Source organism: Neofelis nebulosa, chromosome 8, assembly GCF_028018385.1.
Source record: "Neofelis nebulosa isolate mNeoNeb1 chromosome 8, mNeoNeb1.pri, whole genome shotgun sequence".
Lineage (NCBI taxonomy): Eukaryota > Metazoa > Chordata > Mammalia > Carnivora > Felidae > Neofelis > Neofelis nebulosa.
In genome coordinates, this window is record NC_080789.1 from 74980671 (window position 1) to 74994851 (window position 14181).

Below are 14181 nucleotides of genomic sequence, written 5' to 3' on the forward strand. Positions count from 1 at the left end.
ATGAAGGACCATTGCCAAGAACAGAAACAAAGGAGAAAGGACCAAGAGGAGAAAGAAAAGACTAAGGACCACCAGTCTGGGAAAAGGAGGAAACATAAAGGGAGTAGTGTCAAGGGATAAGGAAATGCCAGGAAAAAGGGAAACATTTTTGGTAAATTTTACCACAGAACAATAAATTAATACTAGAAAAGCACCCAGAATTAACAACAAGACAACCACTGGCAGTCTCTCTGAGAGCAGCTTTAGTGGAGTGGTGAGGCATGACTTGCCTCATGAAGTCAGTGCCACTAGGTCCCCAGCTTTTTTAAATTCATTTACAACCATTTACTTAAGTCCTCCAGCACTTTTTTTTTTCACATTCACACAAGTTCCCTACTTACACAGTCCAAATAAGACAGAGGGGTCACCTGACATCCACACTGTGGCCAAGAAAGAAGGCAGGTGTCCTAGAGTTCTCTTTGTAGTGTTCATGGGGAAACCCAGTCGTGCAGAGGGCTACAAGCAAGGCAGGTTGTTGTCCCCTCACCTCCCAGTTAGGGTAGTCTCTGGTCAATTTGGTTCCAAGTTACCTGCTGAAAGCAGCAGGGCAGTAAACAGAAGGGGATGGTAGGGAAAGTCTAGAGTAGTTGTCATGGGGCACATAGTGACATTAGTGCACAAAGTAGGGTGTTAAATTCATGCACGAGGAACAAGCGAATGAACACAGTTTCCCACAGAGAGTGGAAGTGGGCCTGTACCAGCAGATTACCGTAACAGCTGCAGTTGCCATCGCCGATTGTCTGAAAGTTAGGCCACGCCAGCCAGAGACATTTTAAGACCAAACACTGTTCTTAATGCTCCATCTCATTGGGCTCAATGACACATACTTAAAAACAAATGGACCATTCTCTAGAGGGCTGAGTTCACACTTGACTTCACAGAGTAGAAACTAAAAATGTTCTGAATTAACCCAAATCAATTTTTTAAAGATTTGCTGAGGAGAGAGGAAAGGGCACCTTTGGTTGAGACCCTGGCGCCATATGAAACATGTAAACACTTGATTAAATGAAAATAGGCCATCCTTTCTCTCCTTTAGACACTAAGCTTTTATCCTGCTCTTTTTTTTTTTTTACTTTAATTGGAAACATTTTAAAGTTTCAGAACCAGTTTTGTTCTAAATAAGTGAACACTTATTTTTCTCCCTTTCTAAAAACGTCAGAGATTGCAAGCGTAAATCTTTCTTCTCTTCAACTATCAAGTAATGAACTGTTTGGTTCCAATTGTAATTATTATCTAGATTATATATTTTCCCATGTGTTGTTGGAATGTCTAATATGCTCTGCATTCAGTTCCCCTAGCAGTTTCTAGAAGAAGAACATCATTGGCCATCGTATAACTTCCCCAGGTGAAAGTATCCACAGCCAAGAACAATAGCATGAATTCTAGGCACGTTTATTTACCACACATTGTCTCCAAATATCATAATGTCCTATTAAGAAATTTTGCAGGATGTGATTTAAAAGAGGGCCCTCTCGGCACCTGTTGGGATGAGCACTGGGTGTTGTATGGAAACCAATTTGACAATAAATTTCATATTAAAAAAATAATAAAAATAAAATAAAAGAGGGCCCTCTCTTACTGTGGCTCTTTAGGCTTCAAGGAAATTAGCCCTTCTAGCTGGTGTTTCTGAAAGTGAGTTATCAAATTTACTAACCAATTTCATTTGGGTTGTGGCCTGAATGTTTGCAAATGTCAGCTTTAGCCTCTGGCAGTTTAAAAGCCGAGCTCAGCTTAAGGTATCCTCTAGCAATTAGGTTTACCTTCTTTTTATTTCATTCTCATCATGACTCAGATATTCACTTCACTTCACCCACCCCTCCCTAAATTATTCTCCATAAATGGGCAGAACAGGCTAATGAACCTACAGTAATGCCTTGATTTATAGAGTTGTCATGCTGATTTATTCAATATACATGTATTGAGGAACCAGCCTACAATGGGGTGTAGCAGATAAGAGTTGATAAACATGGTCTTTTTGCCCTTGGGATACAGTCTTCACAGTCTATTTGTAAACCAGTCGGTAAAGAACATTGGAGTTCTATGATGGAGATGTGCACAGTGCACAGAAGTGGGCCATCTCTTCATCAACTGTACTACATATTGATTTGTAAAATAGTGTGTATCAGTAGGGAGGAATTCGCATTTTGTTTAATTCATTTGGCAATTCCTTTTATAAAGCACAGTCCTTTTGCAAATACCTTCTTAGTTCATTTCTCTTGTAAATCTAGAGCATCTTTTTTTTTTAATTTTTTTTTAACGTTTATTTATTTTTGAGACAGAAAGAGACAGAGCATGAACAGGGGAGGGGCAGAGAGAGAGGGAGACACAGAATCTGAAACAGGCCCCAGGCTCTGAGCAGTCAGCACAGAGCCTGACGCGGGGCTCGAACTCACGGACCGCCAGATGATGACCTGAGCCGAAGTCGGACACTTAACCGACCAAGCCACCCAGGCACCCCTAGAGCATCTTAAAGTAGGGCACACTTATAATTCTTGTCCTTGAAATCAGCATGCAAGAGTAAATATTTGTTAGATGTCACAGCATTGTGATCTGTTTTAAACTGTTAGAGTTTGTGTGAATTAAGAGTTAGCATATATGTATTTCATTTTCTTTCATGTAGAATCTTGCAGCTGGGTAGTTTCTTAGAGATCATATGCTCTTGAGATGGAAAACTTGAAGTCCAGAATTTAGGACTCACTCCAGTCCACAGTGTGAAAGAAGATAAGTGGGGCCTAATTTGCCAGTTTGCTTTTCACACAAAAATGTTTTCATCTGTGTTTAGAGTATTCTTAGGAGCATGGATCTAGCATCAATATATTTAAGTTCTCAGCTTTTATATGTATAAAACATGACGTAAATTCATCAGGTCATGTTCAAGAAAGCCTTACAGAATAAATTCTGAATTAAAAAATAGATGTTATTCTTTTTTCATGCCATTTGTTAGAGCCACAGTTATGATACATGCTCTCTAAAAGGTCAATTAGCAGATTCCTCAGGATATTTAAAGTTTCGTGTCACCTTCTAAATGTCATGTTAAAGATAGAAATATTGTTACATTTGGGAGAATTTTTTGCCATAAAATAGCCTATATGATGAAAAAAATGCAGGTCAAGAATGAGGGAGTGGTAGGGAATTTTATCTTGCTTCTGGAAGCCTGAGTGTCTCTAAGTCCAGATGACTGTCTGTCGTGGCAAGGAAATGGAATACTGTTTAATATTTGGCCTCTTTTCCCTGATTGACCCACATGAACCAGTATGGAGGACAAGTATGGAGAGTAGAGAGGACAGCTTCTCGAGTTTTTCTCAACAAGGGAAGGGCTGCACATTAACTGTGGTGTATTCTAGAAGAGGTTGGAAAGTAGAAAGAGAAGAAAATAACCAATGGAACAGGGTGTTCATGCTGGTGAAGAGATCGAGATGAAAAGCCCTGGTGGAGGGATGACCTTTTGCAGAGCCTGGAAGAAAAGAGGTGAAGATAGACCTGGCTGTCGAGATCTTTGTTATGTCTGGATTTAAAGCTGAGAATGTTCCTGTCTCATCCCTTCAGTTTTCACTTCAAGCCAGGCAAGGCCATCTTCTAAGAGATGTGGGGGGTGTGGGGGGGATAGGTTTGGGGTCAGAGGAGAGTTGGTGTTTGGGGCATCAGTTGTGGAAGTGGGGGAAGGCACTGACTGACAGGTAAAAGTTCCCTGGTAGCAGTGAGGATCCAGCTGTGGTTGGCTGAATACTATGAATGTGTACTTTTATCAGTGTGCCTGGACGTGTTAATTCTCCCATCAGTATGGAACAACCTAGATATAGAAGGAAAAGAACAAAGACGGCTGGAAAGTGCCAAACATTAAAGTGTATAGAGCGATGTATAGAAGGACCAAAATACAAAGATTTGGAGGGTCTGGTGAGAGTGGTAACAAGGTTCACCATGAAAGTTTTGACAGATGAGAACAAAAAGCCATGGAGTGAGTGAAAGATCAGAAAGAAGGGAGTGTAGAAGGTCTCTGAGGTAGCAAAGCAGTTGTCTTAGAGTAAGAAAGTGAGATCTTTAAGGAAAGGAATGAGAAATATGCATGTGGGGTCAGAGTATGTGTTCCAGATCAGGGATCAGCAGACTTCCTATAAAGGGTCAGATAGTAAATATTTGTGGCTTTGCAGGCCACATGGATTCTTGGCTCTGCTGTTGAAGCTTTAGATCCATCATAGACAGTAAGCAAACAAATGGGCATGGCTGTGTTCTAGTAAAACTTTATTTGCAAAAACAGGTGGTGGTAGTGGTCTCATTTGTCTCAAGGACTGTAGTTTGCTGACCTCTAGATTATGACAATTTCCAGTATGTGGGCAGAGTTAAGTAGAAGTGCATACTGTTAGAAAACAGGGGGCTAAGGTGCTTCAAGATTAGTTTATTGACTACAAACCATCCAGATCGAACAGACATTTAGAGAAAACTCCACTACCAACAGAATATACACTCCTTAAGTGCACAAGGAACGTTCTCCAGGATAGATCACATGCCAGGCCAGAAAACAAGCCTCAATAAATTTTAAAAATATGAAATCATACTGAGTATATTTTCCATTAGCATTGGAGTGAAATTGGAGGGGTGCATGAGTGGCTCAGTCGGTTGAGCATCCAACTTTGGCTCAGGTCATGATCTCACAGTTCGTGGGTTTAAGCCCCATGTCAGGTTCTGTGCTAACAGCCCAGAGCCTGGAGCCGGCCTCAGATTTTGTGTCTCTGTCTCTCTCTACCCCTTCCCTACTTACAGTCTGTCTCAAAAATAAACATTAAAACAATTTTAAAAGAAATTAGAAATCAGTAACAGAAAGAAATTTGGGGAATTCACCAAGATGTGAAAATTAAATAATACTTCTTAATCTGGTGGGTCAAAGAAGTCACAAGGGACATTAGAAAATTCTTTGAAATGAATGAAAATGAAGACCAAACATACCAAATATGGGATGCAGTGTTCAAAATGAAATTCATAGCTATAACTTCCTACATTAAGAAAGAAGAAAGCTGTCAAATCAAAAAGCTAATCTTCCATCTTAAGACAGTAGATGTGTAAGAAAAAGGAACAGTAATCAAAAGGGTCTGAAATGGGCTAAGGAGATGGAATAGAAATAAAGCCCAGATAGAGGGGAAAAACAATTTCTCTGTAATGGTAGCAGAGGGAAAGTAGGATGGTTTCTGTGTTTGCTGTAAGTGTATAAAGTTCCCATCTTTACCATTTTCATCTGTTTTCTTTGTGAAGCTGGATATGAAGTGACAAAAAGGCATAGAGCTTTGGAGATTTGAAGAATACTCCTTGTGTCGTATGGTTGAAAAAGTCCTTGTATGGATGGAATTGACTAGAGGGAATTATTGAGAATGTCAGGCCATTGAGGATCCTTTTGAGGCTGGCAGCAGTGTATTAGAGAGGATCTACTGATCTACCCTGTTGTGTGATGCCCTCAGCTGCACTTGAGTATACTGGGGAAGGCACAGAAAAGGCAAATGTTCACACTCATATATGGCCAGGATTTTTCCTTGTCAGCAGAGATAGAAAAATATGGGCAGGGAAATTTAGGATGTTGCTTAGTCAGGCAAGATGGAAAGATAAATGGGCAGGGAAAATTAGGATGGTCAATAAGCTAGAGAAGGATGGACCTAAAAGTAAAAAGCTAATGAATAGGGAGCAAGTAGAGGGGTCAATTAACTGGAAATCACATAGGCAAACCAGCTCCTCAAGGGTAGGGAATCTGTTTTGTTTACTAATGTGCCTCAGCCCTCAGAATAGTGGCTGGCACATAAGTGGAAAATACTTGTACTGAATGAATCACCATGGCAGAGCGAGAATCATTTACCAGCAAGCTGGAAGAACAGTAGCTTGTGGTCAGGGTCAGAAGCTTGAATGGAGAGTCAGATGGAGGAGGTAAAGTGTCATGAATGAACATCTTGTATGTCTGACATGCACATGTAGTAGGTTTTTGGTAACTGTTAACCTTTATCATTACTTTCTTTGGCCTGTTACAGGAATTATGTTTAAAGAAATAAAGTAGAGTCATTTCTCTACAATTGGATGAGTTGACCTTTCCCAAATAACTATCACTTAAAGCCATTGGAACAATCAGGGTTGTTAGATTCTACTTTACCTGGGTGGAATCAACCAACCAAATACTAGTAGGAATTACCATCCTTTCGTAATCAGCCTTCTAGCTATGAAGGCCAGAAGCCCAGAGTACTTCGAATGCTACCTGTTGTTCTGTTTAGTCTATCACAAGTGTGGACACTTTTATATTTATAGTGCTGTATCACCTTCCTAAAGTTATGTTGACCTTTCAGTGGGCTTTGAAAGGCCTTTTTTTTCCCTTGCTTTTAGTACTGGCATAGCTTACTTTCATGAGTTTTTGCTTTATTGCATTTCACAGAATATTGTGTTTTTTACAAATTGAAGTTTTGTGGCAACCCCACATTAAGCAGGTCTGTCGGCACTATTTTTCCAGCAGCATTTGCTCCCTTTGTATTTGTCACATTTTGGTAATTCTCAAGATATTTCAAACTTTTTCATCAGTATCCTAGAACCAAATCTTCAGTACTTCCAAGCTATGCCTGAAGGAGTCTGAAATCTCATTTAAAATTAGGGATGGCTGTTTGCAAACTGAAAAGTTTACAGAAGGAGGCTGAAATGATAATCTTGTTTTTAAACAATGCTGTTGTTTTTCCATTTAGCTTAATTAGTCAAAGAAGTATTTTGATTTTGAGAATTCACATCTTTTCTGAATAACTTGCCGTAGTTCTTACCCGGCACCCAGTAGTATAATTACTCATACACGGTAAAAAAAAGTCTGTACTGACTGATCTTTAATTGTAAAATAAGCAGTCCTCTTAAATGCTCTTCTCTCTACTTCTTTGCCTAGTAAATTTCTTTTATGATCTACCTCAAATATCTCCTCTCACATTATCTCCAGTGCTTAACAGACAAATGAACAGGATTCAGTCCTTAGAGTCATTCACACTAATTTCTATTACACTGCCATTATTTATTTGTCTATCTGTTCCTGTCCTTGCCTTTTATTTACCAAGGAGCGGGGACTTTGTTTTATTCATCTGAGTGTCTCCAGTGCCTGTGTGTGCCTGCCACGCAGGACATACTCCAGAATTGTCTGGCAAACGAGTTTGACAGCAAGAAAACACATTTACAAGTACTTTGCAGACTTGGGTTGGAAAATCTTCCCCTTTAAAGGATTTTGCCTCTTTAGGATTTTCTGCAGTTAGGATACTGCTGTTAGGTGAGCAGTGATTAATTGATTATGGCTCAGTGATGCAACCAGTAGATGTAATTAACTTAGAGAAAAGTTAGCCTTTTATTCCTATACCAGCTTATTTTAAGTTAAGCATAACACACACTTGATACTCAGTGTAGGTTTGTTAAAAGTACAGACATCTACCAAGACATTAACAAGGGACCATTATTGGTGTGGTGTTTTTTTTAACTTTTTCCTTTATATTGTTTTCACTCTTTTTATTTTCTATTTCAGTATATATATTGGGAAATATATTTTCCATTTTTAAAAGATATGGTACATAATAGAGACGAGAAATAAATGCTTTGGTACATTTTGGAACCAATCAGCTGGGTCAAATTGGGCCAGTCCATGATGCTTTGGCAACAAATTTCAGTGGCTTAGAAAAGCAAAAGTTTATTTCCTGAGGGACAGTTGGAGTTCTTTTACACCCAGTGTCTCAGATCCAAGCTTCCTCCACCTCTAAGTGGCTTCCAAAGTTGCTGCAGCCAGGGGAGAGACAGATGGAGGAGACTTGCCAGCTCTCACGAGCCTCAGCACACGTCACTTTGCCGTGGCTAAGACAAGTCACATGGCCCCAAGCTTCCTGCAAAGTACAGTCAAAAATGTAGAAGAATACCAATTGTCTCTAACATGCTATTTGTCACATTTTGGTAATTCTCACAGTATTTCAAGCTTTTTCATTTTATTTTACAGTTACTGTAATGAATGTATGTTGGATCCAGACTGTGGTTTTTGCTACAAGATGAACAGATCAACTGTCATTGACTCTTCCTGTGTTCCAGTTAATAAAGCATCTACAAATGAGGCAGCATGGGGCAGGTATGTCATTTATTATATACCATAAGAACATGAAATAAGCTTTCAGAATGAAACCTTTTTATTACTATATTCCCTATGCTATACATTTCATCTTTGTGACTTATTTATTTTATAACTGGAAGTTTATACCTTTTAATCCCTTTCACATTTCATTCATCCCCTCCAACCAAACTCCCCTCAGGCAACCACCAGTTTGTTCTCTGTATTTAAGAGTCTGTATTTTTGTTAGTTTTTTTCATTTGTTTGGTTTTTAGATTCTACATATAAATGAAATCAAATGGTATTTGTGTTTCTTCATCTGACTTACTTCACCTAGTCTGATTCCCACGAGGGCCACTCTTGTTGTCACGGATGCAAGATCTCATTTTTTTTTAATATTTGAGTAATATGCCATTGTGTATATATGCCACATCTTCATCCATTAACCTGTTGTTGGACACTTGGGTTGCTTTCATATCTAAACTATTGTAAATAGTGCTGCAGTAAACATAGGGGCGCATATATCTTTTGAAATTTGTGTTTTTATTTTCTCCGGGTAAATACCTCATAGAGGAATAACTGGATCACATGGTAGTTCTATTTTTAATTTTTTGAGGAAACTCCATGTTTTTCATAGTGGGCCGCGCCAATTTGCATTCCCACCAACAGTGCACGAAGGTTCCCTTTTCTCCACATCTTTGTGAACACTTGTTAGATCTTGTCTTTTTGATTCTAGCCAATCTGACAGTTGTGAGGTGCTATCTCATTGTGTTTTGATTTCATTCCCCTGATGATTATTGACGTCGAGCATCTTTTCATGTGTCTCTTGGTCATCTGTGTGTCTTCTCTGGAAAAATGTCTGTTTTGATATTGTGCCCATTTTTTTTTTACATCAGATTGGTTTTTGAGTATTGAGTTTTATAAATTCTTTATATATCTTGGATGTTAACCCCTTTATCAGATATATATCACTTGTAGATATCTGCTCCCATTCATTAGTTTGGCTTTTTGTTTTGTCGGTGGTTTCCTTTGCTATGCAAAAGCTTTTATCTCAGGGATGCAAGTGTGGTTTAATACTCATAAACCATTCATTGTGATATATCACATTAAAAAGAGGAAGGACAAAAACCATATGATTATTTCAGTAGATGCGGAAAAAGCATTTGACAAAATATGTTTGTTCGTGATAAAAAAAAAACTTTACACAAAGTGGGTTTAGAAGGAGCATACCTCAAACTAATAAAGTCCATATATGAAAAACCCAGAGCTGACATCATACTCAGTGGTGGAAAACTGAAAGCTTCTCCTCTAAATTCAGGAACAAGACAAAAATGTCCACTCTCACCACTTTTACTCAACACAGTACTAGAAATCCAAATTAAAGTAATCAGACGAGAAAAAGAAAAGGCATCCAACTTGGTAAGGAAGAAAACTGACACTATTTGCAGATGACATGATACTATAAAGATTCCACCAAGTAACTATTAAAACTGAAAAATGAATTCAGTAAAGTGGTAGGATATAAAATTGATATGCATTTTATACCCTAATAACAAAGCAGCAGAAAAAGAAGAAAACAATTCTATATTCAGTTGCCCCCAAAGAACAAAAGCCTCAAAATAAATTTTACCAAGCAGATGAAAGACCCGTACTCCGAAAACTGAGAGACAATGGTGAAAGAAATCAAAGATGGCATAGACAAAATAGAAAGTTATACCATGCTCATGGATTGAAAGAATTAATATCATTAAAATGTCTATACTACCCAAAGCAATCTGTAGATTCATTGCAATCCCTATCAAAATACCAATTGCATTTTTCACAGAACCGGAACAAATAATCCTAAAATTTGTATGGAATGAAAAAAGACTTCAAATAGTCAAAGAAATCTTTAGAAAAAAGAACATAGCTGGAGGTATCACAATCCCAGATTTCGACAAAGCTGGTCCTGGCACAAAAATACACAGATAGATCCTTGGAACAGAACAGAAAGTCCGGAAATAAATCTACGTTTTTCTGGTCAATTAATCTATGACAAAGGAGGCAGGAATATACAATGGGGATAGAGTCTCTTCAACAAATAGTGTTGGGAAAGCTTGAAAGCTGTATGCAAAAGAATGAAACTGGATCACTTTCATACACCATACACAAAAATAAACTTATAATGGATTAGACATCTCCTAAATGTGAGACCCAAAATCATAAAATTCCTAGAAGAAAACATAGGCAGTAATCTGATATGAGCCTTAGCACTATTTATGGCTATGTCTCCTCAGGCAAGGGATACAAGCAAAAATAAACTATTGGGAGTACACTAAAATAATAAGATTTTACCCAGCAAAGGAATAGGTCTTATTTTTGTTGTTGTTGTTGTTGTTGTTGTTGTTGTTGTTGTTGTTTATTTATTTATTTTTATTTTATTTATTTATTTATTTTGAGAAGAGAGAGAGCATGAGCAAGGGAGGGGCAGAGAGAAAGGGAGAGAGAGAATTCCAAGCAAGCTCTGTGCTGTCGGCACAGAAACATATGCAGGGCTGGATCTCACGAACTGTGACATCATGACCTAAACCAAAATCAAGAGTTGGATGCTCAACCAACTGAACCTTCTAGGCACCCAGGAACAATTCTTACTTGTATTTATTTTTATTTTTTAACAGACTTTTTCTTTTTTTTAGTTTTATGTATTTGTTTTGAGAGAGAGAGAGTGAGTGACTGAGAGGTAGAGAGAGAAGGAGACAGGGGGTGGGGGGCAGGGGAGGGGAGGGGAATCCCAAGCAGGCTCTGCACTGACAACACAGAGCCCAATGTGGGGCTTGAACTCACAAACCGCTGAGATCAAGACCAGAGCCAGAGTCAGACGCTTAACCAACTGAGGCAAGTCTTATTTTTTAAACTTACAGAATGAGTATGTTTATAATCAGTGACTTCAATGACTGCAGTTCTTTTAAACTAGTCTTTTAAACAATCTTTTAAACTGATTTTCGTAACAGTATTACTTTCCAGTGTATACTGGTGAAAGAAGGGCATGAAACACTGCAGTTGTATGTTACACAAACTTAAAGTAGAAAGCACTCAAGCCTAGACTCCAGGAAATCCGGATTCCAGACCCAACTCTGTCCTAACCTGTAGGAGTTTGTCTCTTGAGACAATGTTCCTACATATTCCAAGGCGATTTCTCCCACTGCACATTGTTTAACTGCACCAGTAATTTTCAAACTCTGAAACTTAAGTAAAAGAGAATTTTGAAGTCAACATAAATATCACTTTAAATTCTTTCATGGAACTGCTGTTTTCTTTGAGTACTTTCCTGGAGTTTAGTGAAATTAAGCAATGTAATGATAAAAGTTGGCAGTCATTGGCATGTAATCAGTCTAGAAAGCTAGAAACCTTTCTCTTTTTGACAGATTACATTGTGGTAGCCACATAAATGAAATATTTGTATAGAACAAATATTCCCCACATTTATGAACTAATACATATATCTATGCATGCAGAAAATATGTAAGTATTCTTTGATATGGCTTTAACTTCTTATATGTTCTAAATTCCCATAAAAAGAATAATATGCTCTTTTCCTGTCTGCCTCATAGAACTGAAGAAGGCAATGAAATCTGTAAAGTACTTGTAGCTCCTCAAAGCTGTAAAGTATAATGTATCATTATTAATCATAATGCTGTTGTCATTAATCATTTTATTAGGGAATTACTTCAAAGAAGAAGTAAATTATACAGTATTTGACTCAAAATCCAGACCACATTTTAAATATACTAATCACAAATAAATATGTAAAAGAAATGCAATTATTACTTAAAATCAGAGCTTGAAAAGAGCTTCTTTTAAAAATACCCAGTGTATAATTTTCATCAGCCAAGCTTCATTAGTGAGTTAATTGATTAAATATTTCTGGATGTAATACTTCACAGTTTTAACCCTTAGGATTCTTTTTTCAATAGACAAAAACTGAAAGTTTGCTTGTCTAAAATTATGACTATGTCATGAAATTTATCTATGTCATTTCCTGTACTTTGCAGAATTAACTTTAAAACATATTAGAAATGTATACTAATGATAAAGGAGCACTAAAATTAGGCATTTCTCCTGTCCTCAGTAGAAGGTCTTGAGATCAGAGGCCTCAAAAGAGTAGTTTTGTTCTCACTATTTGCACATAACAGATTGCATGAGTTCTTAATAGAAATGTATATTATTTCTTTTATGTTAACTTATTCTTACGTGTTATTTATATATTTAGACCATTATTCCTTGATTGCACTCACTACTAGAGAAAAGCGAGGCACAGGTTATACGTAGGGAAAAATACAAATAGTTAAACAGTGTGTACAGAGAACTTTTAGGTTTGTAGAATATTCTTAGAATGATCTCAAACTCTCTGCCACTCCCCTTCAAAAAAAAGAACAGGCTTTCTCACTCTTCTCTGTGTTGAGTGACAGGCCTCTTCTAGCTTAGCCACTGTGATTGGCTGCTTCAATCTGTGCTAGGAAAAAGGCAGTTACCTTGAAAAATTCCTGCAACATATTTTCCATTTATAGGTAAATGACATTCATTATATTTTTGTTGGTTGATATCTTTTATACAGTGCTTTGGGGTAGAATTCTCAGGGCAAAGTCTACCATTGTCTTGTATTTGCATCCGAGATATACTGTTTATAGATATTTTGGGGTCAAGAATTGGGGAAATTCAGAGCCATATATCCCGATCTCTAACTGTAGCTATTTCCTGAACAGACACCAGCTGGAATAGTAATACCACTCATGATGGAGTTAGTATGATTTTGGTGAACTCAGAATTGTCTCAAAATAACAAAAACCATTTGCCTATATAATCAACTATAATAAGCTGTAGGGGTGCCTGGGTAGCTCAGTTGGTTAAGTGTCCGACTCTCAGATTCGGCTCAGGTCGTGATCTCATGGTTCATGAGTTCGAGTCCCGCATCACGCTCTGCACTGATGGCACTGAGCCTGCTTGAGATTGTCTCTCTCCTAATTTCTCTGCCCCTCCCTGGCTTGTGCTTACTCTCTCTCTCTCTCTCTCAAAATAAATAACTTAAAAAAATTAGTTGGAAATAAAACTTTAAGTCAGCTGGCATGCTTTTCTAATATCTATGTTGTTAAATTTCAATAGAAAGTTTTTATTTAATCAGTTGTCTAAAGAAGATACATAATTGGCCAATAGGCACATAAAAAACTGCTCAACATCACTAATCATTAAGACAATGCAAATCAAAACTATAATAGATACTATTTTATACCCATTAGGGTGGCCACTATCAAAAACATTGTTGTGGAGGATGTGGAGAAATTGGAAACTGGTACACTGTTGATGGAAATGTAAATTGGTGCAGCCACTATGGAAAACAGTGCAGTGGTTTCACGAAATTTTAAAAAACAGAATTATATATCATCTGACAATTCCATTTATGAATATACACTGAAATGAATTGAAGGAAAGGTCCTAAAGAAATATATGAATGCCTATGTTCATGGCAGAATTATTCATAAAAGCCAAAGATGGAAGCAATGCAAGTGACAGGTGACAGATGCATGGAAAAAGAAAATGTGGCCTATACATTCAATGATGTATCATTCACTTAAGGAAATTATGGCACATAGTACAACATGGATGAATCTTGAAGGCATAAGATAAGTGAAATGAGCCAGTCACAAAAATACATATGGCTCCACTAATATGTGGTACCCAGAGTAGTCAACAGAAAGAAGAATGGTCATTGGCACAGGCAGGGGGAAGTGGTGAATAGTGTGTTGTCGTTTAATGGGTGTGGGCTTTCAGTTTTGCAAAATGAAAGGGGTTTTGGAGATTGCTTCATACATCAAGATGAATATACTTAACACTACTAAACCGTACCATTTAAAACGGTTACAATTTGGAGCACCTGCATGGCTTGGTTGGTTAAGTGTCCGACTTCGGCTCAGGTCATGATCTCACAGTTCGTGAGTTCGAGCCCCTTATCAGGCTCTGTGCTGACAGCTCAGAGCCTGGAGCCTGCTTCTCTGTCCCTCCCCGCTCGTACTCTGTCTCTCCCTCAAAAT

At 37.8% G+C, this 14181-nt stretch overlaps 1 protein-coding gene across 1 annotated transcript in view; it reads left to right on the top strand.

The window, feature by feature from the left end:
* SLC2A13 (solute carrier family 2 member 13) overlaps positions 1–14181 on the top strand; it is a 378958-nt gene that overhangs the window by 281507 nt on the left and 83270 nt on the right. Inside the window, exon 7 of the mRNA XM_058743107.1 lies at positions 8012–8137. Within this exon, the coding sequence (XP_058599090.1) occupies positions 8012–8137 (126 nt within the window). The remainder of the gene's footprint in view (positions 1–8011; positions 8138–14181) is intronic.